At 42.3% G+C, this 25,928-nt stretch overlaps 1 protein-coding gene across 2 annotated transcripts in view; it reads left to right on the forward strand.

Annotated features, from left to right (window-relative positions):
* Window positions 1-3,885: 3,885 nt before the first annotated feature.
* LOC110497015 (transmembrane protein 131) overlaps window positions 3,886-25,928 on the forward strand; it is a 31,432-nt gene continuing 9,389 nt past the window's right edge. Inside the window, exons 1-25 of one of the 2 annotated variants that reach the window (XM_036951298.1) lie at window positions 3,886-4,308; window positions 5,529-5,590; window positions 6,816-6,856; window positions 14,096-14,164; window positions 16,021-16,141; window positions 17,029-17,145; window positions 17,928-18,131; window positions 18,289-18,439; window positions 18,960-19,016; window positions 19,163-19,333; window positions 19,450-19,558; window positions 19,720-19,873; window positions 20,153-20,323; window positions 20,749-20,859; window positions 21,072-21,206; window positions 21,689-21,793; window positions 22,069-22,155; window positions 22,268-22,496; window positions 22,599-22,852; window positions 23,493-23,602; window positions 23,773-23,839; window positions 23,937-24,091; window positions 24,832-24,974; window positions 25,327-25,513; window positions 25,664-25,849. In XM_036951298.1, the coding sequence (XP_036807193.1) occupies window positions 4,185-4,308; window positions 5,529-5,590; window positions 6,816-6,856; window positions 14,096-14,164; window positions 16,021-16,141; window positions 17,029-17,145; window positions 17,928-18,131; window positions 18,289-18,439; window positions 18,960-19,016; window positions 19,163-19,333; window positions 19,450-19,558; window positions 19,720-19,873; window positions 20,153-20,323; window positions 20,749-20,859; window positions 21,072-21,206; window positions 21,689-21,793; window positions 22,069-22,155; window positions 22,268-22,496; window positions 22,599-22,852; window positions 23,493-23,602; window positions 23,773-23,839; window positions 23,937-24,091; window positions 24,832-24,974; window positions 25,327-25,513; window positions 25,664-25,849 (3,320 nt within the window). In that variant the 5' untranslated portion in view covers window positions 3,886-4,184. The remainder of the gene's footprint in view (window positions 4,309-5,528; window positions 5,591-6,815; window positions 6,857-14,095; window positions 14,165-16,020; window positions 16,142-17,028; window positions 17,146-17,927; window positions 18,132-18,288; window positions 18,440-18,959; window positions 19,017-19,162; window positions 19,334-19,449; window positions 19,559-19,719; window positions 19,874-20,152; window positions 20,324-20,748; window positions 20,860-21,071; window positions 21,207-21,688; window positions 21,794-22,068; window positions 22,156-22,267; window positions 22,497-22,598; window positions 22,853-23,492; window positions 23,603-23,772; window positions 23,840-23,936; window positions 24,092-24,831; window positions 24,975-25,326; window positions 25,514-25,663; window positions 25,850-25,928) is intronic. The other variant, XM_036951299.1, reaches the window with a different exon arrangement.

Consider the following 25,928-nt stretch of genomic DNA (forward strand, 5'->3'; position numbering starts at 1 on the left):
GCTACACAAACGTTTTCCAATCATTAATTCCTCTTTAGACACGGCCTTACATTACTTTCAAATGTTATACTATTGGACACAACGACTTGGAATTATATTTCAGCACCCAGGCCAACGGACAGCTCCCCCTGTGTCCTTTATTACCCAAGCAGCCTTCTTTAAACCGTAACGCACTTCCGTCACCTTCATGAACAGTCATTAACTGCTTGGGGGGGAAGAAAAGAGAGAAGGAGGGGAGGGGGGGGTCTGTGAGCGCCACCGCTTGTTGCGAAGTGAAGTTTCTAGAACTTTTAACGACTACCACATAAGGGCAGTATTCATTTAGTCTGTGAGCGCCACCGCTTGTTGCGAAGTGAAGTTTCTACAACTTTTAACGACTACCACATAAGGGCAGTATTCATTTAGTTTTGGAATTTTTGCCATTAGCCTACAGTTAGGTAAGATAGTACTTGTTCAGGTGGTGAAGTCCTATCATTTATCATTAGATGTTGCCTGAAATAAATAATGTTGTGCAACAGAGTCCTTGCAATGGGCCCTAATGTCAGTCACCCTTGGACCAGATGTCAGCTCTTCCACCAGGTTCGACTAAACAAGGTTCAGACCAGCCTGCCATAAGTACATGGTCATGAGAGCATATAAAGAAGGAAGACGGATTTACTCTTTGGCTCCAGTGAATAATAGAGCAGGAGTCAGAAGGATGAGATGAACTGGGGCTTAAAGAGGCTAAAAAGATCATAGTCCATTAGAAATGTAGAGCGTAGCTCATACTCACCCCCTCTCCCTGCCTTCTTGAAAATGAATCCCTAGACTCCCACTTAGCAACATTGCTCCTCCATTGGGACTGAAAGAGGTGCTATGTGTTGCTCCTCACCTGCATAATAACAGATAACAAGAAACATCCCCTTACGGATTGGATAAGTGGTCGAAATATGGCGTAAATTCCACCTAGCCTATCAGAGGGCAAGGTGAAAATATTATAATATTCCAGACAACTATCCACTCCATTCATATCTACACAAGTGTCTTGTGAGTAGTGGGTAGGTGTTGATTTAGGACTGGGTGATTGGTGTTGTGTCGTATCAGGCAGGTAGTTTACCTACAGTTTACAAATACAGGAAGAGCCAAGTGCCCTTTTCTGCCCTTAGCTTGGTAGGACATGGTTGGCGCTCTTCTTTCCTTCAGCACAGCCTGGGCCATGAGCTGCTGTGAGATGTCACCGATGTTCAGAATGTCTCACCCACTAGGCTACTCTACTGGATGGCCACAGAGGCCCCACCCACCTGGGAAAAGTGGAGAAGACACAGGGGAAATCCTCCGTCCTCCATCTATAGAACAGAAGCTCTAATCTTAGATTTAAGACTCCAGCATGTCCCTAGATCCACTAATGTGTTTCCCTGGTCCAAGTGTTAAGTCAGTTCTTGTCATGACGGACTTAAGGAACCGCAGATTAAGGAACCGCAGAGGCACCTGAATGAATGTGAGAGTAAAGCAATTAATTAGTTGTTCAGACAGTGTTTCTCCACTACCACAGCTATAAATTCTTATCAAGGGCTCAGAAATAAACATTGAATTAACAGTCATTAATAAAAGGCTAATTCTGTCCAACAACAATTCCAGAAACTGCATGACCTGTCCTGTTGGTTGTGAGATGTAGGTGTTTACTGGCCATACAACGTTAGATAAAGGGCCAGAAAAGTGATTGTGCGACTGGGGGACATGCATTCGTACCAGGCACCCTCTTCAAGTAGTAGACTAAATCTACACTGATGTAATATTAGAGGCATAGATGGAGCTTCAGAGTCCATAGACTGAAATTGTATTGAAGTCTTTTTGTTTGTGTTTTATTTGCCTTTACGTTTGAACCTTGTGTACTCCAAAAGCCTCCGTGTGGCCAGACTGCAGTCACTGGCACTGTGGGATTAGTACTTACAAATGAGATTGCCTCTAATCTTTTGATGGTATTTGGACGTTCACAAGAGAGGCAATGACAACTGCAGTCAGCTGGGAAGAAGTTAACAAGAAGAGTCTTCAGGGTGTTTTTCAGGGTCTCCCACAATACAGTTGATCAAGATATCCAAATGTATCCTAATATGGAGGAGACACTTCCTTTTCTCTCACATGAGAAATCACTGATCTTGTGAGATTGTGTGTGTAACCATGATACCAATGATTCACTCCATCCTAGGCGTCAATGTGCTGAGGGATCAATTAAAAATCTCTTTGTGCTAGAATAAACAGGCCAATTCAAATCATACACTGCTGTCCTGGAGCATTTCCTAGTATGACCTGGAGCATTTCCTAGTATGACCTGGAGCATTTCCTAGTATTTCCATATATTTCAGTTTATTAGGTACACCCATTTAGTACTGGGTTGGACCTCTCTGCCTCCAGAAATGCCTGAATTCTTTGGGGCATGGAAACGTTGCTCAATGGGACCTAACGTGTGCCAGGAAGACATTCCCCAAACCATTACACCACTGCCACCAGCCTGTAATGTTGACACCAGGCAGGATGGGTGATGAACTCTTGCTGCTTTTCGCCAAATCCTGATTCTGCAATCAGCACGACGCAACAGGAACTGGGATTTGTCGGACCAGGCAATGCTTTTCCACTCCTCAATTGTCCAGTGTTGTTGATAGCGTGCCCACTGGGTCTGCTTCTTCTTGTTTTTAGCTGATAGGAGTGGAACCAGGTGTGTGACAAGAACAGAGGAGTTGTGCGTTCCGAGATGCCTGTACTGCGCCTTTATTTGCCTGTTTGTGGCCCGCCTGTTAGCTTTCACGATTCTTGCCATTCTCCTTTGACCTTTCATCAATGAGTTATTTTCCCCCACAGGACTGCCATTTGTGGCATAATACAAATTATTATGATGAACAAAACATTTTACCTTTTTTCCACTGAGGATCAATCAAATTCATAATCTGTTATCTACATAATCTGTTATCTACTTGCCCTGTGCTGTAAAGCCTAACCCATCACCATCCTGTGTCTCCAGCAGTGGAGGCTGCTGAGAGGACGACGGCTCATAATAATAGCTGGAATGGAGCATAATGGCTGGAATGGAATGGTATCAAACCAGTCACTCAATTCCAACCATTGTTATGAGCCGTCCTCCCTTCAGCAACTTCCACTGGACTCCAGGCAGTTGTTTATTCTATTGTGTTGTGGGTAAACGCAACAATAATTGCTAAACCCATGTGCATTTCTAATTGCTTAACCATCTTTCGCTTCACTCCATTCACACCACTGGGTCCCTGATCTGCCCTACTAACTGTGCAGTTGTCAAGCTAGAGGAACACCTTTGTGTCCTGGGGGGCCTGTCTTATCTCCCCTATGACCCAGCACTAGGGCATATGGACCTTGCACGGAAAACAATTGGCCATATATCAGCAAAACAAATTGAATGTCTGCATGCTGATTGTTGCTCCCTTCAAATAAACTCAGGGAAGGAGTCACAAATGATATGAGGTACATTTACTTTAGTGTATTAAAGTCTGTCATGCATTATAACTTGGATTTGATGGTGTCATTGGGTTATGGTGTCATTTGGGTCATACAAATATATTGTGAGTGTGTTTTCCCCCATTCTCGCTAATTTTATTTTGGGATATTGAAATTTGTTTGGGAAATGATGTAGCATTGCTGCCCTCTGGAGTTTAAATGTATTATTCCACTTGATCTTCACCCAACAATTTAATGAAAAGTAAAGCGTAAGGATGATAATCAGATATTCATAATTGATTAGTAATGCCTAACCTGTGTCTATAAATTCCTGTCTGTCATGTGAACTGATAGAGATGGTGGCTGCTAAGAGAATAAAGACACGTTATACATAGCGCCTGTCTAGTCTTAACTAAACGTTAAACATTTAACTGCTATAATAAATAAGAGAGAAATCTATGAAGGCTGGAACTGCTGATAAAAAATATGTATGAACATGGAACATAACTTTTATGTCTGTTGCATTTGAAATAGAAAATAGAAATTAAGGATGTAAAAACACTAAAACGTGTGATAAGGTCGAGTGTCAAAGACCAAAGTACTTGCTCTTGTGCTGTTGCCAAGTGCCAACTGCACCGTTCACAGTGTCCACAAAGTTTCCTCGTGTCACTGCTTGCCAGTTCTTGCGCTCAATGTTTATAGCTAGGAGCATACGGTCATAGTGATGCAGTCAGAGCAGAAGAATGGCGCAAGCAGAAAGAACACCGAGTTTCCTCCACTTGCCAGTGAAGGGAAAAACGTCTTGTTTCGGATATCTTCGGGTTTTATTTTTTGCACTTTTTCATATAGCTCAGGCAAATAAACAAGGTTTGTATTTTTAGTTGTCATTTTTTCCGCTACATTTAGCCAGCAAGTGTACTATTGCTAGCTAGCAAGCTTAGCTACCGTTAACGACCTAACGTTAGCCTGTGTTCAAGACTAGAGCAAAAGTGTCCAGTGATTGAGGGGGTGTCGGCTTGTATTTGGACTGGCTTAGTAAAGGACATGGCTCAATAGCTAAATGTAATACTTGGTTGCATTATGTCCAAACTAGCTAGCTAATATATTCACACATTCCTAACCAGTCCAGTCGCTTCTTTAACGTATCGGTAACGTCGTTAGCCAAGCTAGCTAAAGTGGCCCTTGAGATTTCAAGCGGTAACGTTAGCTAACTAACGTAGTTAGCTCAATTGTTTTGCTAGTTCCAGTCATGTTTCACTAAATATCCTGAACTTAGCTAGCTAACGTAATCATTTTGGATATCTATCGCTAGTCCTGAGTAACTTGTAATCAACCTTCACTAGCTAACGTTAGTGCTTGTCACACTGGTTTAGCTGTTCTTTTAAACCAGGAAATAAGTGGTATTTTTAGTTTGTCAAGACCGACAAGTTCAAGTTAATTTATTTGTCATTTACATATAAGCTACACATTATATACATCATAGACTGGAGTACAGTGCAACGAAATGCATACTCATCATAGGTGTACTCATTTACCAGGTTTGCGTTTTTTCTTAGTGGTTTGCTTTGCTAAGAAGCTAACGTTAGCCATTCTCGTAACGTTATGTTTCATACAGTCAGAAATAAGCCCATTCCTTACTGGGATTCAACAACACAGTAGCTAGCTAGATGGCTACAGTTGTTTAGGGAAGCATTCGTCTGCTAGTACACCTTTCCATATCCAATTAACTGTAACTTTGAAAAATAAAAATGCAGCCTATAGCTAGGGTGAAAAGGAGAACTGTTTCCACCAGCAGTTTCAATGTGTGAAGCAGTGGTGGGTTGAGTTTAAATGCCACGGTTGAAATGCTTCCTGTCTAAAGTATGGCTGTTTCCTGCATTGCTGAACATAATCATGACATGTTTAAGGAATGCACTGAAAATGGGGACCTATATGCACACTTAACACACCCTACCAATAGCAGAGACATGGATATTTTCATCTGTTTTCTGCTCTGTTTACGGTTGTCAAGTCAACTCTGCCACTTTCTGCAGAATGTAATTATGGAGGGGTCTTTTAATAACTGTTGACAAATTGTGTCTCCACAGCATTCATCCAATCAGACACAATCTTAGAGGTACTTCACTTTGGTGAGGGAGGCCTCTTGCAGGTAAGACATTGTTTCCTTACACTCCCCTCCTAGCGACCACAGAAAGGCACATGACCCTCCCTATGCAACATGCACAGCTTAACACACTATCACGCTACTATGTAGTTACTCAGTAAACACGAGGTGAATAGCAGCCTGTGAAATCAAGTATAATCGCTGTAAAAATTAACATGAGATCAGTATCTTCTCAAAGCTGTAACTTTCACTTTCTCTGCTATATATATTGGGTAAAACCAAGTAGTCTGTGTTTAGCCTTTATCAGGTTTCTTGGTCGTGTGCTGTTCACTGTTTCAGACAAGACAAACGACAGAGCGGCCTTCTGTGAGATGTCCAAAAGGACATTATTGACAGTGATACTACCCAGATATCATAGTTTACAAACATGTCACTGTTATAGAGGCTAGCTAGCTCTGGTCGGCCCGGCGGGGTCAGAACACTGTCCATCCCACATGTCACTGCTCTGAAAGTCAGTCACCCCTCCTCTCTCCACCTCTGTTCACCTGCGCACCTCGCCTGCCTGTGCTGATTGGCCTTAACAGAGCAGTTGAGGGCTCAACTCATTTAAACCCCCTGTGGAGTGTTTGCATAGTATATAAACATCCCCTCTTTATCTATGATCAAATAGGCCTAGAATTGCAAAAAAGTTGAGGGAATGGTTAGAAACAACAGGTAGACTGCCACCACTTCACATGTTAAATGGTCCTAGATGAACAAGGGCAGTAGTTGTGTAAATAGAGATGCTGCATAAATATGGCCAAGGCCGGTTTGATTGAAGGAGGTCCATAGTCAGAGACGTTAATCTTTTGCTGGTTTTGATGCTTGAATCACTGTAGTGCAAAATATGATTTTTCAATTAGCAGTGAGGTGACTATAGAGTTAATACAGCACATTCTGAATCCAATGCAAATTGGGCACCAGTGTTGTGTTCAATTGATGGGTGTTCCACCTTTGTGGTGGAAACGCATCCGTTTGACTGCTGTTATAAAATAAAACGACATCATCATGTCAGAACTGCTCACATTTGCATGCACCAGCACGTCTTACTTATTTGCCTATGACTTTCTGCATCTAGACCTGGTTTGTTTGTTCTGATGATATCATTAGGGGTGGGATAACTTTCTTTTTGTTCCTATGTTTTGAGCCATGTCATGTCAGACTAGAGCTATGAAGATCGCCTGCTGCTCATCTGATGGTTACTTCACATGGATTTTTCTTTGTTTTACAGATAGAGCCTGACCTTCACCTGGCTTCATATAATCAAAAAAGGTATGATGTATATATTTTTTATTATCTTTGAATGCACCTATGACTCTCTGAGAGAACTGTATATGTTGTTGCAGGCCACAATGACTGTAATCAATTAATTCATTAAACGTCCTTATGTAACACCAGTCGCACCTAGACTCTAAATAGGAGGGTAAACCCTGGCATTAGAATCACATCTCTACTCAGCTTATCTATGGCTGCTAGCCAATTCCATATGTAGCGGCTTTGCTTCGTAGGAGACTGATCCACTGTTTGCCACACCTTGTTCTCATTTCCATCAACATAGTCATGCTCTTGGAGGTGGGGCTGGCTGCTGGGAGGTGGAGCTGGTCGACTGGCTGCTGGGTTTCACTGGAGGTAGACAACGGGAGGGTGTGGGTCTGTGTGTGTCCTAGTCACTATGGAGACAGTGGAGGGATGTTAAGAGTTTTCAGGAGGTTCAGTCAGAGCCCCCCTGCATCAAGGCAGTGTTAGGATCACATCGGGAGGGGACTGGGTTTACATAGCATGTGGACAGACATCATCGTGAAAAGAGAGAAGTGGATTCCATAAAGTCTCACCCTGTGAATACGTTACCCCTTTTAGACCTCGGTTGTGAAGCTTTCAGCCAAACTAGGTGGCAGTTCGCTACACTTAACCTTGGTGGCATTTAGAAGAACCGGTCTGAAACATGTTAATCCTCTTGAATAATCAGTGTGTCCTGCCTTACATTCCTCAGGCCAGGTTAACCGTCACCCTCAGCCAATGAGGTTCCTCCAGATCAGAGGCCTGTCTCTTTCCTTAAGTAAACACACACAGGTGAACTAAACAGGCTTTCCAGGGATTGTTTGGCAATCTGTGTGTTTCTGTGCTAGGGTCACAAAGTAACTCAATCTGCACAGTGCACTCCACACAGGCGGCACACGCCCATCAGGCGGCACACGCCCATCAGGCGGCACACGCCCATCAGGCGGCACACGCCCATCAGGCAGAAGTACATGTGGCGTGACATAATAAGTCGGTCAGATCATCATGAGAACCACATCAGAAAACATGGATGGGGTGGAAGGCCACAGTGCAGCACGTCATCGGGGCGATTGTCAACATCAGCAGGGTTTCTTTCCCATTACGTTGTGTGTGCCCTAGGTCTGTTTTGGTGTAAAAATCTATTTGTGTAAAAATAGCTAAAGCACAGGCCTTGGTTACGATATTTGAGTGCTTCTCTCCAGGGCTTTAGTGGCTCCTTAAAATTAATCTATTTGGTCTGAGTGTCTCGCTCCACCCTTTTCACTCTCTTTCATCTGCTCTGAAAAGGACAGACTGTTATGGTGGATGGGATCATGGGAGTTTTAGTAAGTTTCACAGAGGGATCTCCTCTCAGTATTTACTATTTTGTAGAATAATAGAGAATGTCAAAACTATGAAATAACATGTGAAATCATGTAGTAACCAAAAAAAGTGTGAAAATAATCTAAATATATTTGAGATTCTTCAAAGTAGCCACCCCTTGCCTTGATGACAGCTTTGCACACTCTTGGCATTCTCTCAACCAGCTTCAACTGGAATGTTTTTTCAACAGTCTTGAAGGTGTTCCCACATATGCTGAGCACTTGTTGGCTGCTTTTCTTTCACTCTGCAGTACTCATTTGGGTTGAGATCGGGTGATTGTGGAGGCCAGGTCATTTGATGCAGCACCATCGCGCTCCATGGTCAAATAGCCCTTATACAGCCTGGAGGTGTGTTTTAGGTCATTGTCCTGTTGAAAAACAAATGATAGTCCCACTAAGCGCAAACCAGATGGGATGTTGTATCGCTGCAGAATGCTGTGGTAGACATGCTGGTTAAGTGTGCCTTGAATTTTTAATAAATCAGTGTCACCAACAAAGCACCATCACACCACCACCTCCATGCTTCAAGGTGGGAACCACATATGGGGAGATTAGAGGTCGACCGATTATGATTTTTCAACGCCGATACTGATTATTGGAGGACCAAAAAAGCCGATAACGATTAATTGGCCGTTCTATTTTTATATTTTTTGTAATAATGACAATTACAACAATACTGAATGAACACTTATTTTAACTTAATATAATACATCAATAACAAACAATTTAGCCTCAAATAAATAATGAAACATTTTCAATTTGGTTGAAATATTGCAAAAACAAAGTGTTGGAGAAGAAAGTAAGAGTGCAATATGTGCCATGTAAGAAAGCTAACGTTTAAGTTCCTTGCTCAGAACATGAGAACATATGAAAGCTGGTGGTTCCTTTTAACATGAGTCTTCAATATTCCCGGGTAAGAAGTTTTAGGTTGTAGGTTGTTATAGGAATTATAGGACTATTTCTCTCTATACCATTTGTATTTCATTAACCTTTGACTATTGGATGTTCTTATAGGCACTTTAGTATTGCCAGTGTAACAGTATAGCTTCCGTCCCTCTCCTCGCTCCTACCTGGGATCAAACCAGGAACACATCGACAACAGCCACCCTCGAAGCAGCGTTACCAATCGCAGAGCAAGGGGAACATCCACTCCAAGTCTCAGAGCGAGTGACGTTTGAAACGCTATTAGCGCGCATCCCGCTAATTAGCTAGCCATTTCACATCGGTTACACCAGCCTAATCTCGGGAGTTGATAGGCTTGAAGTCATAAACAGCAGAGCTGCTGGCAAAACGCACAAATGTGCTGTTTGAATGAATGCTTACGAGCCTGCTGCTGCCTACCATCGCTCAGTCAGACTGCTCTATCAAATCATGGACTTAGTTATAACATAATAACACACAGAAATACGAGCCTTAGGTCATTAATATGGTCGAATCTGGAAATTATCATCTCGAAAATAAGACGTTTATTCTTTCTGTAAAATACGGAACGGTTCCGTATTTCATCTAACGGGTGACATCCATAAGTCTAAATATTCCTGTTATATTGCACAACCTTCAATGTTATGTCATAATTACGTAAAATTCTGGCAAATTAGGCGGCCCAAACTGTTGCATATACACTGACTCTGCGTGCAATGAACGCAAGAGAAGTGACACAATTTCACCTGGTTAATATTGCCTGCTAACCTGGATTTCTTTTAGCTAAATATGCAGGTTTAAAAATATATACATAGGCATTGATGTTTATGGTTAGGTACACATTGGAGCAACGATACGCACATCATCAATTATATGCAACGCAGGACACACTAGAAAAACTAGTAATATCATCAACCATGTGTAGTTAACTAATGATTATGATTGATTGTTTTTAATAAGATAAGTTTAATGCTAGCTAGCAGCTTACCATGGCTTACTGCATTCACGTAACAGGCAGTCTCCTCGTGGAGTGCAAAGTAATCAGGTGGTCAGAGTATTGGACTAGTTAACTGTAAGGTTGCAAGATTGAATCCCCCGAGCTGACAAGGTAAAAATCTGTCGTTCTGCCCCTGAACGAAGCAGTTAACCCACCGTCCCTAGGCCGTCATTGAAAATAAGAATGTGTTCTTAACTGACTTGCCTATTTCACCTTTATTTATTTAACCAGGTAGGCAAGTTGAGAACAAGTTCTCATTTACAATTGTGACCTGGCCTAGTTAAATAAAGATGAAATAAAGGTTAAATAAAGGTTTTAAAATAAAATAAAAAGTTAAATTTTTATTTTTTTATCTGCCAAATCGGTGTCCAAAAATACCCTTTTCCGATTTGTTATGAACTTGAAATCGGCCCTAATTAATCGGCCATTCCGATTAATCGGTTGACCTCTAGCGGAGATCATCCGTTCACCTACTTTGCGTCTCACAGAGACATTGCGGTCTAATGTCCATTGCTTTTGTTATTGACCAAATACTTATTTTCCACCATAATTTGCTAATAAATTCGTTAAAAATCCTACAATGTGATTTTTCTGGATTTTTTCCCCCTCATTTTTGAAGTGTACCTATGATGAAAATTACAGGCCTCTCTCATCTTTTTAAGTGGGAGAACTTGCACAATTGGTGGCTGACTAAATACTTTTTTGCCCCACTGTGTGTGTGTGTATATATATATATATATATATATATATATATATATATATATATATATATATATATATCTCACACACACACGTTGCCAAAATGCAATCTGGATAACTATTTTTAATCCTATGTTGATAGGATTAATGTACCAATTATATGACAATGGAACAATACACAACATTCATATTTTACTAACTTACAGTTCATTTAAGGAAATCGGTCAATTGAAATTTATTTGGACCAAATATATGGATTTCACCAGACTGGGAATGCAGTTGTGAGGCTTGTTGGACGTACTGCCAAATTCTTCAAAACGACGTTGGAGGCCGCTTATGGTAGAGAAATTAACATTAAATTCTCTGGCAACAGCTCTGGTGGACATTCCTGCAGTCAGCATGTCAATTGCATGCTACCTCAACTTGAGACGTCTGGGGTGTTGTGTGACACACTACACGTTTTAGAGTGCCCTTTTTATTGTTCCCAGCACAAGGTGCACCTGTGTAATGATCATTCTCTTTAATGAGCTTCTTGATATACGTCAGGTGGATGGAATATTTTGGCAAAGGAGAAATGCTCACTAACAGGGATGTAAACTAATTTGTGCACACAATTTGAAAGAAATAAGCTTTTTGTGTGTATGGAACATTTCTAGGATCTTTTATTTCAGCTCATGAAACATGGGACCAACATTTTATTTTTATGTATTCATTCTGATAGACCCTAATAGCAACCGCTCATATTGATGCCAATGGAGTCCCCTCACGCCTCCCTCTCTGTTCACCTTTGTCCTCTTAGTTGACTTGATTCCTCTCCATTGTTTGTGTAAACATCCGTAAGGGCAATTACGTTTATAGCTCTCTTATCTAGAAGTGTTGGGTTAAACCAGTGCTTAGATTGGAGGAAGTTGGTATAACCCAGTTGAAGGAAGTGATGTCCCAAAGGTATAGAAATTTAATTTAATTATAAAATGAAATGGAATGGCACTGAATGGTCTCTCTGCTTGAAGAGCAAGGAATTCAATTGAGAGATCAATACAAATGGAAAGCAAGGTGGTGAATGGAGTTTGTAGCGGAAATGTACGCTGTTAGTTATTGTGTGCATGTGCCTTTTTAAAGTCTGACTTGATAATGAAGGTCAATGTCCAGACTCCAGGGCAGCATGTGTGTATGAGGATGCAGGCAGTGCTAAGAGCCTTATGTTGTGGTTATTGTCTGGTACGGCTGCAGCCGTACTACAACGGAGTGTCTGGTCTACTGTTTCTAACAGCTGAGATGCTGTGTTTGCTCTTCGTCATTAATCTCTGAAGATTTTCTCACAAATGGTTTATCAAGACACAACTTTTCCAGCACTACAGATTTAGCAATTTAGCAAAGTTCTGCTTTGGCTATTTAGATCAGTTTCGATTAAGTCATGGTTAACTTTTATTTAACTAGACAAGTTAAATATGCAAGCCTGGCAATTTTCCTTTCACTTTGACTTGAGGTTTCTGTCCACAACACCAAGGACTGATTGACCACAAAAGCATGCAATAACACCGCGGCTTATGTATTTTCTCTCCAAATGACCAGTTGTGTTCAGCTTGTAAATAGTAGTTATTCATTGTCTAGTCAGCATCGTGTTGAGGCCAAGATTATATTTAGTAACACGTGGTTAATCTGTTTTTTGCTTAATTTTATATTAGCCTTTCTCAGTTTTATTTTTGTCTTTCCGTTGCTTAGGTGTCACACCAGTTATTATATATAATGCAATAGGTGTCTCATGGTTACACCTCTTCTGGCTAGCAGCCAGTATCATTAGGTTTCTTTTACATTTCTCTACAATATGCAGAAGATTCATTATCAGATTCACTTTATCCCCTGGCCAGCATTCAGCAGGTTTAAAGTTCTCTAGACAATCTCTATAATATGCAGAAGAGACTTTTGCGTTGCTTAGTTGGAACAGGAAATGGCTTGTGGCTTTTTAGTCACGATGCTGACTGACGATGCATCTGTTCCTTTTTTTATAGTCTAAACTTCGCACCTCTCCTCCACCCACGGCGAACTAACACCGCCAAGCCTCCCATCTATCTAGCTGCTGACATTGTTTTTTTAAGCATTCAGTCTACATCAGAAGTTGGCCAATGCACGCCACGCAGAAAAGCCATGTATTTGCATTTTGAAACCTCAAGAATTTAGAGTGTATGATTGGCTGTTACACGGTGGCCTTTTTCAGTCAGTCAGTGGCCCATTATGACCATTAAACAACGCATGATGTGGCTTTGTTTGTACTCTGAAGCTATAGGGGGGAAATTACAGGGAATCTACCTCTGTTTACATTATAAATAATATGATCTACAATTAATATAAGCTGAACACCGTCTGCATTGTTCGCCACCTGCAAATGTGTGTTCAAACACAGTTATAAACGCTGCAAAATGCAGGAGTGGAGGAGTCATTCTGAGAGAGGTCTGGTTGGTTGTAGAGCTCCTCTGTAAACACACACACAGACAGAGGGGTGTGTGTGATTTACCCAGCTGAAGGTCAATCTCCTACAGCGACATTAAGAGCATGTGCAGTTCTTTTCCACCTCTCGCTCTTAGAACACACAAGACCACAGTAGGAGCACAACTAAGTTCTAATGTACAACTATGACTTCATAGAATTCATCTGTATTCCAAGTGTAGGCCTTGGAATAATAAAACATATATTCCTTGTTGTACTCAAATTTAAGAAGCAAATGAGTTCCTGACGTTTCATAACATCGGTCATGGATCCACAGCGACACCTTGCCTGTGTGCTGTCGGCTTATACGTGTTGTTCAGTGAAGTCATACTGTCTGTGGCGTGTGCAGGGAGCGGTTTCCCTTTTGGGTGCCTTGTTTCTCATGGAAAGATCTTGTTTGTCTGAGCTGAATACACATGCAATGACATCTGTCTTAATGCATATCTCTGACTTCAATTATCTTTGCAAAACCTTTTTTTTTGTTGAAATTACTATGTAGTCATAGTCAGTCAAAATGATATAGGGGAAACAACCTTGCAGTAGATCACTTGTTTTTGCAAAGCAGGTTTGGCAGGTTTCCTGTCTTGTTTTGGCGGTTACCCTGAGCTTTTACATGTTAACCTGATTTGCTTTACACACACAAGCTTTTATTTTTTTTATATATATTTTTTTACATGTTACACAATAGGAAGTAGGACTGCAGCATGGATGAAAAGTTGTCCTTGTTTCCCTTCTCTTCCTCACTATGGTTCCTCTTTTTTTCTCCCACAGCTCACCCTTACAGAGAGGGAACAGCAGGCCCATACGCTTTGAGCCGCCAATGCTGGACTTCCATGAACAGTGAGTTAACTTCCTCCACCTACAGATACACCTGCAAGTATCCTAGCGCTTAGAGCGTTGGGCCAGTAACCGTGAAGGTAGCTAGGTCGAATACCCAAGCCAACAAGGTCAACCATCTGTCTGTGCCCTTGAGCAAGGCACTTAACTCTAATTGCTCCTGGGTCGCTGTTGATAATGGCAGACCCTGGCCGTGACCCCACTCTCCGAGGGTGTCTCACTCCACTCTCCGAGGGTGTCTCGGGGAGAGTTGGGATATGTAACAGAAACACATTTCCAATTCACACGTGTTTAACATAGGGCTGGGCGGTAGACTGTATTTTACTATATACAGGTATTTATGCACAGACCGGTTTGGGTTCTTATGTTACCTTCTATAACTATTTGAATGTTTGGTTTGTTAAATGTGATGTCCATTTTTATAGTTTACTCCTCTACTTGAGTCATCCCTCTCCTCTCTCTCTCTCCATGCTGCTTTCCACACAGACCTAGTCCCACTCCCTGTCACTCAAGGAGCTCATTTGTTGCTTGACCATGACACTTTCGTTCAGTCTGCATGGTCAACGCGGCATATGCAACAATGTTGATGACGATGTTGCCACTTTGATTTGAATATAAATCCACAAGCGTTCTATAATTACATTATTTGTTTGTTTCTTACATCTGCAAACAGCTAGTTTGTATTTTCTTAGCAACTTACGCTAAATCGTGTTAGCCAGCTAATAAAAGTACTGAGTCAGAGCAAACGTAGCTAGCTAATACAGCCTGATACCAGTACTGGTGGAGGCTTAAATCAGCATGTTGTTTGTGCAACAGTATCTACTAAATCAAAGAGGAATAGGCTAATAATGAATATGTTGGCTATATGAATACAGATTTAATGTAGCCAAAGATTATAGGTTCCCCTAGGAAACACTGACCATCACTTTGGTTCCTACCCTGTCACAATAACTTGTCCATGGCATTTTCATTTAGTGTCATGTCAAACAACACTGTGTTCAAAGTGCCCACTATTATTTATATTCTAACTATAGAATTATAATAAACATTTCCATGATTCCAAAAGTTTACCCAAGTGTTTTGATCTAAATCACAATTGCAACATTTGGTTAAAAATAAGGCCTAGTATTTTTGCCCATGTCATGGCAGTGTGGAAATGATCTCAAATGAGTCCAGGAAATGCGGAAATTGATGGAAATGCAGGAAATAATTTTAGGTTGAAGTTGAATTGAACAGTATAAAACAATCAGAATGGATAAAGACCCATTTGAAATCATTTAGAATGTATGTGTTGCCACCGTAGGGTGTCGCACTACTCATAAAGCAAATGTAGAACTTTTATTAATCAAAAACATTATATACTGTCAAAAATGTGAAAAATACCACATGATATGATATTTTGGCCATATCGCTCTGCCCTAGTTTAACAAGCATTTCGCTACACCCGCACATAACATCTGCTAAATATGTGTATGCGACCAATACAATTTGATAATATAGACTTGTACATGTGTGAAATGGGACAAATTCAACCATCAACTACTCTGTTTATTTTCTTCCTGTCACGTTGTTGAGATGTACATTCTGTGAATCACCCTCTCAGATCATTTGACAACTCGGCATTGATACTTTTTAAACGTGCTCTTATCTGCTGGGTATTTCCACAGTTAAGAGAAGAGGCCTCCTGGAGCATGATCGTTTTATCAACATCTGTTAGGAGAGACAAGGAAATGGAAATCAACCAGATTTTCTTTGAGACTCCATTTGACCCCATTAGGCCTATATGTTTCTGACGGCTGTGTTTCTGACAGCTATATGTGCGACAGCTTTCACAACACTGTTTCTCTTCCTGTTCCCAGGCCTGTTGGAATGCCAAAAATGGAGAAAGTTTATTTGCACAATCCTAGTGCAGAGGAAATAAGCTTGATATCTATATCAGCAACAACTGCACATTTTCATGCATCATTCTTTCAAAACAGGGTGAGTAGCTAATAAGTATAACCCTATTGCTGTGTCCCATTCCACAAAGATGCAGCATTTCAAGGCAGGACGTCAAAATTGGCGTGTCACATTCCCAAGGCACCTTAAAATGCTGCCTACCAATTTCATCTTAAATGTCAGTTACCTACTGAGGAAAGTGCTACCTACATAGGTCCTTTTGGAGCAGGCAGGTAGGCAGCAAGCTTTCTTTTGGTTTGGGACACAGCCGACGTCTCCTGTTCTACAGGCATACGCACGGCTTGTTCAAAAGCTGAAAGACTAAGCCCTGTGTTTGTCGGTGGACAGAGGCTCATTTATCCGGCCATTCCGATTCCCCTGCCTGTCAGTCTGACTGACCATGTGACCTGGCTGTTATGGGTATCATGTGCTGGTTTTGTACTTTTTGAAAAACAAGAGGCACGTGCTCAACTGTCAACATTCCGCCATGTTGGGCCTTTTAACTGAATTGTGAAACTCATGACAGCTCTGAATCCAGTGCACTCCTGAGCAGAGGAGATGGTGAATGGTGTGACTGTGCTGCTCAGCATGTTTGAGTCCTGAGAGTAGAGCAGGAAAATCAAGTCAAATAAGGAAGAATGTTGGCTGGAGCAAAAACACCCTCTTCCCCCTGGTATTTAAACATTTTTATTGTTAAAGCAATTTGTTTATGTCTGGCTGTCATCCAGTATCTTCTAAAACGATATCGCATCATGACAAGAATCTTCATGTTTACTGCTTTATCACACCCAAGACTGACCTTAATTGGTTGGTTACATTTACATTTCCAAAAGTAGCTCGACCTTTTGATTCCAATCTTTTGATTGGATAATTGTCGTATTCTTTCTCTCGAGTTAATTCACCCCATCCCTTCTCTTCTCTCCCTGTAGATAATTCCACCAGGGGGGAATACGTCGTTTGATGTGGTCTTCCTCGCTCGAGTAGTAGGAAATGTAGAGAATACTTTATTTATTAATACCTCGCATCATGGAGTGTTTACATATCAGGTGTGTATGAATACATATGTTTACTGAATCATATGTCATATCTATACTAATAATTCATCATGGAGTGTTTACATGTCAGGTGTGTATGTTTACATATGTTTACTGAATCATATGTCATATCTATACTAATCATTAATCATGGAGTGTTTACATGTCAGGTGTGTATGAATACATATGTTTACTGAATCATATGTCATATCTATACTAATAATTCATCATGGAGTGTTTACATATCAGGTGTGTATGTTTATATATGTTTATGGAATCATATGTCATATCTATACTAATAATTCATCATGGAGTGTTTACATATCAGGTGTGTATGAATACATATGTTTACGGAATCATATGTCATATCTATACTAATAATTCATCATGGAGTGTTTACATGTCAGGTGTGTATGAATACATATGTTTACGGAATCATATGTCATATCTATACTAATAATTCATCATGGAGTGTTTACATGTCAGGTGTGTATGAATACATATGTTTATGGAATCATATGTCATATCTATACTAATTCACCATGGAGTGTTTACATGTCAGGTGTGTATGTTTATATAATGTGTCACTATGTATAATAATTCTGTAATATGTTTGTATACTGGAGGTGTGTTCTGAACACTGTATATAAGGATCCTTTTGTGGGTTGCATTTTCTGCTGGTTTTCTCCCTTGCCTCCGCAGTCTTAGTCCCTGCTGTAGATCAAGTAGGTCCCTGCTGTAGGTCCCTGCTGTAGATCATGAGTCTTATGTTGTTGGTGTCTTATCCCCTGCAGGTGTTTGGTGTGGGGATCCCCAACCCCTACAGGCTGCGGCCGTTCATCGGGGCCCGAGTCCCAGTCAACAGCAGCTTCTCTCCACTCATAAACATCCACAACCCACACAGTGAGCCACTGCAGGTAGTGGAGATGTACTCTAGTGGAGGAGACCTGCACCTGGAGCTCCCCACAGGGCAGCAGGGAGGAACGCACCATCTGTGGGTGTGTATAGATCAGGACAGTCGGGGGCTTTTAGATTATTATCCTGTTACTTCTACACCATTAGAATTGGAATTGAGACAAAAACCTGACCAGAATGGAATTACTTGACCCCTGAATAGAATGTATTTTCTGTTCTTTCTTCCTGTGTGGTTGTCAGGAGATTCCCCCGTTTGAGACGAAGGGGGTGATGAGAGCCAGTTTCTCGTCGAGAGACGCAGACAACCACACGGCCTTCATCAGAATCAAAACAAACGCCTCCAACCAGGACGAGTTCATCATCCTGCCTGTAGAGGTGGAGGTCACCTCGGGTACATTTCCAATAGCAACGCCCCACACCATACGTTTCCAATAGCAACGCCTCACACCATATGTTTCCAATAGCAACGCCTCACACCATACGTTTCCAATAACAATGCCTCACACCATATGTTTCCAATAGCAACGCCTCACACCATATGTTTCCAATAGCAACGCCTCACACCATACGTTTCCAATAGCAACGCCTCACACCATATGTTTCCAATAGCAACGCCTCACACCATACGTTTCCAATAGCAATGCCTCACACCATATGTTTCCAATAGCAACGCCTCACACCATATGTTTCCAATAGCAACGCCTCACACCATACGTTTCCAATAACAACGCCTCACACCATACGTTTCCAATAGCAACGCCTCACACCATATGTTTCCAATAGCAACGCCTCACACCATATGTTTCCAATAGCAACGCCTCACCATACATTTCCAATAGTAATATTTCTATACTTGTATCTGTGACTGGCTGATTGAAACGTCTCCTGTTCCTGTGTGTCTTTGTCCTCAGCACCAGGAATCTACTCCTCAATAGAAATGTTGGACTTTGGAACGCTACGCTCACAAGGTGTGCTGTGTTCACAACACCTTTATACCCTCATTCTCCAATGGGTCAGGCTTTTGTGAAATATTTGAGTGATTTGGACGTTTCAAAATGGTTCTTGGGTGATTTGATGAGTTGTTTATTGTATTTTCTGTTTAAATGTTTTACAGATCGACCAAAGCAGTTGAATTTGCATCTTCTCAATTCCGGAGCAAAAGATGTGCAAATAATGAGCGTTCGAGCGACGCCGTCAAACGATGCCATCACAATAGACTTCAAGGCCGTCACGCTAAAAGCTGGAGAACATAGATACACCAAAGTCGCTAGTATTAGTTTTGATGGTAAGTGAGCTATATTGCTCAGTACTCCCCATACCTTCTGGAATTCCCCTGCATATTGCACCTCTGCCTTTTTGTTCCAACCTGTTTTGACACGGTTTTGTTTTTTTGATTTCCAGCATCGAAAGTTCAAAAAGCTTCCCAGTCCTCTGGTAAAATAACAGTAAAAGCGAAAGAGAAAAGCTACTCCAAACTTGAAATCCCATACCTAGCTGAGGTTCTAGACGGGTAGGTTTTTCTGTTTCCTTTACCAATAACAATGACAAGTATTTTATTTAACCAGTGAAAAGAGAAGTATTTTTTATTTATTTACTGTAACGAATCACCATTACACAATTTCTGAACATTTTAAACGTCTCCACTAACTCTCCTCTCCATCTGTGTGACAGGTATTTGGGGTTTGACCATACAGTCACGTTGTTCCACATTAGAGACAGTGTTCTAGAGCCAGTGGTCAAACCCATCCACCTCACCAACACCTTCCACTTTGCCATCCGCATCCATGACGTGTCCCTTCCAGATGAAGCCAAGACCATGTTCTTAGTGAGTAACTGTTATGAACTGTATCGTGTTCCAGAGGCCTGTTGCTGTCGGCCAACTCAAAGCTTGCAGGCTTTTGTTCCAACCCAGCTTAAATACAACCAACTTCAATCAATTACTAATCACGGTCCTCAAGTCTTAAGATAAGAACTATCTACTTTATTGATCCCTGGGGGGACTTTGGTTTGTCAAGTATTAAACGTGTTGAACTGCTCTGTTGTCCTCTGAGTGTGTCCTAAGGAGGCAGCGTATATATGAACGGTCCCGTGTTCTCCTCCTCAGGTGCAGAACTTCAGTGAGCCGGTGTTGATCCCCCCTCAGGAGTCTCGTTACATCTTCTCCCTCCACTTCCAGCCTGTCCGGCCCTCCAATCACATCGACAGCAACATCCTGCTGGTCACCAACGCCTCCAAGTTCCACCTCCCCGTCCGCGCCTACACTGGATTCCTGGAGGTACTGCAACACACACAAATTAAATCCTTCACACACTCAAGTACATTGTGGGGGAAACACCTACAAATGCATATTGTTACGAAACCCATAACTAGACCTTGACCTCTTGGTCGCCAGTCCAGGCAGATTATCATTTGTTCAGATGGTGACTAAACATACCTAAACGAAAAATTTCAAATCAAAACGAAAGGCCTCATGGCCACCAAACCAACCAGCAGCCTCACGTCTTGCAAGCTGGGACACTGACTGACGATCACCTGATGTGCATATCAACCTGGCTAAACAAGGTTCCTGCTACCCCCTGGAGGAATGGTGTGTGGAAGTGTTCCCTGGATTGGGGTGTTGGTGCATGTCCTAATACTAACCTGGCCCCCATATCATAACAATATAGTCTCATTTTTCTCTTCCTCCCATCCTCTCAACAGCCCTTTGTCCTGCCGCCCAGTCTGCAAGAGAACTTCCTGGACTTTGGTGTCCTCAGCGCGACAGACACCAGCAGCATCCTGTTTGTGGTTGTCAACAGCAACCCCATCGAGGTGGGCTCACCCTCAACACCCCTCTGCTCTGTAGACATCCCATAATAAAGCAGTACAGCTCTTTTTGAATGCATTCGTAACCATGGGTAACTAATGCTTCACTAGAGGTGGCTACCTAGTATCTCTCCTTCACTTCAACTTGTTTGAAAACAGATTGGATTAGTGTGACGGAAAAGGAGACAAGTCATTTTCTCACTCACTCACTCGTACAGCTGGTGATCCGGCCATGGCTGCTGACAGGAGAGAGTCTGAGTGTGGAGCTGTTGAAGATCGAGAGAGGCAACAGAACCACGGTGCTGACCAAGACCAGAGAGCTACACAGCGCCTCAGCTTCTCCTCACAAAACGGTAACAGCATCACAACTACTACTGTCCCTGGACTGGCTGAATCTAGCGGTACTTGGTTGGAGATAATGGAGGTCATTTAAGCCTGCTATGAAATATATGTTCTCTCCATTTTCTTTTCCTCTAAATATTAGTTTATTTTTTAAACATTTTAGTATTATCCAGAGTGACTCAGGCATTCATCTTAACATAGCTTGGTGGGACAATCACTTTTTTTCACTTAGTCGGGGATTCAAACCAGCAACCTTTCTGTTACTGGCCCAACCTCTTAACCAATAGGCTACCTGCCACCCCTACATATTTTGTATGTGAGCACTCTCATGGTCCTGTACAGATGGAGTAGAAAGGAGGTGTGTATAGATGACTACAGAATGCTGTGTTCATCTGCTAGGAAACGCCAACAAAGTGGCCTTGTGTCTGAGAGCAGTAGGTAAAGTAGATGGAAATCAGGAGGCTGACTGACGGCTCTGTTGTTCCACCTGCAGGTGATCCTAGCCTCGGGCTACTACGCTGCCTTCCGGGTCACCCTGGTGGCTAAAGACCTGGAGGGGGCCTACGACGGAGCTATCCACATCACAACAGACTACCAGGTATACCTGTCAACTGGCCCGTTGAAGTGCTACTGTCACTAAGTCCTGCTATTTGAGTTGCTACGGCAACTATATACGTTTTACTTTTGTGAAATTGTTCCATTTGGCCGGGGCTCACTTGAAATGGAGATGTCAATCTCAACGTAACTTCTCTGGTTAAATAAAGGAAACACGCACATAAACGAAAATCAATACATAAAATGCATCAATTTGCAAATTGCTCCTGTGTGATGTTCAAGAATTGTCAGTGATCTTCATTCCTCTTCTGTAAACAGATATTAACGATACCAGTGAAAGCAGTTGTTGCAGTGGGCACGTTGACCAGCTATCCCAAACACATTGTCCTCCCGCCATCTTTTCCGGTTAGACTAACTATATTTTACTTGTCGTAGATTGCTATATTGTTTTGAGTGTATCAAACATTTTTGTATTTTGCCTCTATGCTATTTTCTATGTGTTTTTTGTCCCTCCCAGGGTAAAGTAGTGCAGCAGAGTCTAAGCATGGTGAGCTCGTTCTCTCAGAAGGTGACCCTACAGCAGATCCACTCTCTGACTGAGGACTCACGTTTCTACTACAGGAGACTGAAGAACAACCGGGACGAGCTGGAACCCAAACGCAAGTCGAAGGTCGCCAAGATTTATTTTGACGCCAGCTTGCAGTGTGGCGACCACTGTTATGTGGGAGTACCGTTTGTTCTGAAATGTGAGTCTTTTTGGTTATTGCCGTTATTCTTTAATGGTTTCTGGTTAGTTTGCTGCTGTACCTAGCGAACTTGTTCTTCATTAAAACATCTTGAACTTTCAGCTGAGAGCAGACCGCCTGGGCTGTCGATGCAGGAGGATATGTGGGATGTGGACGTAGATTTGTATCAAATGCTCCGTCGGCGATGGAAAGCACTGAAGGAGAGTTCAGGACACATGGCGGAGGCGGTGTTTGAGGCCAACGCTGACCTCCAGAAGAACATTGAGACCAGAGTGTCAGCTCAGCTGAAGTGGCCTTCTATCATGAACTCTTCCCAGCAGGTCCTGTTCCCTCTCACCAGCCTCACCAGCTCATCGGTGAGGTGGATTCATTAACATCAATTCTATGGGAAGATCTCAATTGCATACTCTTCACGTCCTCTCAAAACCCATTGGATGAGAAAGCCAAACCTCCTCCAATGGGTTTTGGGGAGGGGACAGCTATGTCTAGCTTAGAATACTAATTGCGCGCTCCCTCAACTTGAGACATCCGTGGCTTTGCGTTGTGTGACAAAACGGCACATTTTACTGTCCCCGGCACAAGGTGCACCTGTGTAATGATCATGCTGTTTAATGAGCTTCTTGATCTGACACCTGTCAGGTGGATGGATTATCTTGGCTACGGAGAAATGCTTACTAATAGAGATGTAAACAAATTTGTGCACAACATGTGAGAGAGAGAATCTTTTTGTGCATATAGAACATTTCTGGGATCTTTTATTTCAGCTCATGAAACATTGTACCAGCACTTTACATGTTGCGTTTAGATTTTTGTTCAGGATAGATTGGCAGGCCCAGGGGGGGTTCCCTGACCATGTGACCAGAGCAACTCTAAACTAAGGCTATAACTAGAGCCAAGAGTTGTCCTGGTCAAGTCACATGGTCAAGAACAACTCTGGGTCCTGTACATGCTACTGTATTGAGCCTTCTGTTATAACCAGCAGTCTTCTGTTGCCAGGAGATAGAGGTTGTCTTGGAGAACCCAGCTGACGTTCCTGTCTATGTCCAAGTTCTGCCATTAGCCCTCTATCCCAACCTCCCGGCTGTCACCCATAAACTGTCACAAATGTGAGTAGCCTTCAATATGCACTTGTAGTTTGCTAATAGTAATTTTGTCTGTCACCCCTTTTGGCAAGATGTTTCATGTCACACTGATGGGGTTTCTCCACGATAGAGTTAGAATGAATGGAAAATAATTCTAGAAGTAATTCTACGGTCTTATTCTTCTTTCACGCCAGGTTTCCCCTGGAGAGGCTCCCACACTTCACCCCTGACACAATGGAGTTCCAGGTACACAGAAACCACGTGAGTTTACTTGGCTCTGTCTTTTAGTCCTGTGTCGTGCCAGTTGATCAAATACAATACCATGTTTGAGACTTGAATCTCTCCTTCCCCTTTGCAGACGCCTGTGGTCAGAGGCAGCGCAGGCTTCGCCGAGGGCTCGACGACACAACCCTACGTTTACAACCTAATGCTGCAGCCAGAGGAAGTGAGGTCGCTACGTTTGAAATTCTCCCCCGTCAGCAACCACACGGTTTCCTCTCTGCTTATGCTAAGGCATGTTAACACTATAGCCTGTAGGACTTAACCAGTTGTCCACTTACATAAGTCTCTGATTTGTGTCACAAATGGCATCCTGTTCCCTATATTGTGTACTACTTTTGACCAGGGTCTATGGGGTTGTGGTCAAATGTAGTGCACTATATAGGGGATAGTGTGCCATTTTAATGTACAGTGTTTATTTATTTTTCATTTTATTTAACGAGGCAAGTCAGTTAATAACACATTCTTATTTACAATGATGGCCTAGGAACAGTGGGTTAACTGCCTTGTTCAGGGGCAGAACGACAGATTTTTACCTTGGCAGCTCAGGTATTCGATCTAGCAACCTTTCGGTTACTGGCCCAACACTCTAACCACTAGGCTACCTGCCGTTTATGCTAACTGCTTGAGGTCAGGATCACTCTGAAGTTCCGGCAAGCTCTGATGTTGCTTCTTAAAATCTGCACCTCTGAAGGCAGGGTGCTGATTTGAGACGTTGAGCTATGAATATCTCTGTTGGACTGAGGAGGACGGGCAGAAAAGGAATATAGTCTCCCAGGTGCTGTAGTAGCTACAGGGTTACAGAGAGAAGTCAGCAGTCAGACCATATATCTTTTACAGCCTCGACTTGGCCATATTGGTGGTTGTGTGGATGAATGCATTGCAATTTGAATCATATGGTTTGTGTGAATAAAATATAAACTGCTGTTTATTGTTCTGTTGATTGTTAACGGTGTATGTCTCTGTCTCTACAGGAACAACCTGACGGTGATGGAGTTCCTGGTGGTGCAGGGTCAGGGCAGCTATGAAAGGCTGAAGGTAGGGGGCAAGGCCCCGGGACCAGGGGGATTCCTCAGGTTCAAGATGACTGAGTCTCTACTGAAGGACTGCACAGACAGTGAGTGGTCTAGAATCCAGTTTGTTATAGATGTCCTGCATCCACAGACAGTGAGTGGTCTAGAATCCAGTTTGTTATAGATGTCCTGCATCCACAGACAGTGAGTGGTCTAGAATCCAGTTTGTTATAGATGTCCTGCATCCACAGACAGGAAACCATTTACTTATCGGCGGGTTGAACTCCGAGAATAGTCTTGCAGAGCCCTTTTGATAGTTTGTTTATGCTTGTGTATTTGTGTAAATTATATATTTGATCTCTAGACACACAAGCCTCTGCAGCTAAAAATAGATATGAATGAAAGAGGAAGTTGTCAGAGGTATGTGACTAATTAACTTTGTGAACCTTGTTTCAGAAATGAAGTCGAAGGAGCCGAACGTCACTCTGAGAAAATCCTTTAAGTTAGAGAACACTGGACAGCTGGAAATTAACATTCAATCCACTGAAATAAACGGACGTCCCTGTGAGGGATTCGGCTTTAAAGTCCTTAATTGCCAAGAGTTTTCACTAAAACCCAATGCTTCGAAAGAAATCGTCATATTGTAAGTAAACCTATAGCTAGCTGTTTAAAGTTAATAGATACATATCCCATGAATCACTACAATTGTTTTGTGCTTGCTTTGTTTAATCACTAGTACCTCCAATGACCAACTGAAATGACCAACGTTGACGTGTCTCTTCATCTCTCTCAGGTTCACGCCAGACTTCACAGCCTCCAGGGTGATCCGGGAGTTAAAGTTCATCACCACCGGAGGATCTTACTTTGTGTTCTCCCTCAACGCCTCTCTGCCCTACCACATGCTGGCTGCCTGTGCTGCTGTCCTCCCCAGACCCAACTGGGAGCTGGAGCTCTATGTCATCATCTCTGTCATCATGAGGTGAGAGGGGGAGTCTCACAAATAGAACACATTTGAATTCTATGGGTGGATCCCCGCCTAGACCGTGTGTTCCCTAGAT

This window comes from Oncorhynchus mykiss, chromosome 18, assembly GCF_013265735.2.
Source record: "Oncorhynchus mykiss isolate Arlee chromosome 18, USDA_OmykA_1.1, whole genome shotgun sequence".
Classification (NCBI taxonomy): domain Eukaryota; kingdom Metazoa; phylum Chordata; class Actinopteri; order Salmoniformes; family Salmonidae; genus Oncorhynchus; species Oncorhynchus mykiss.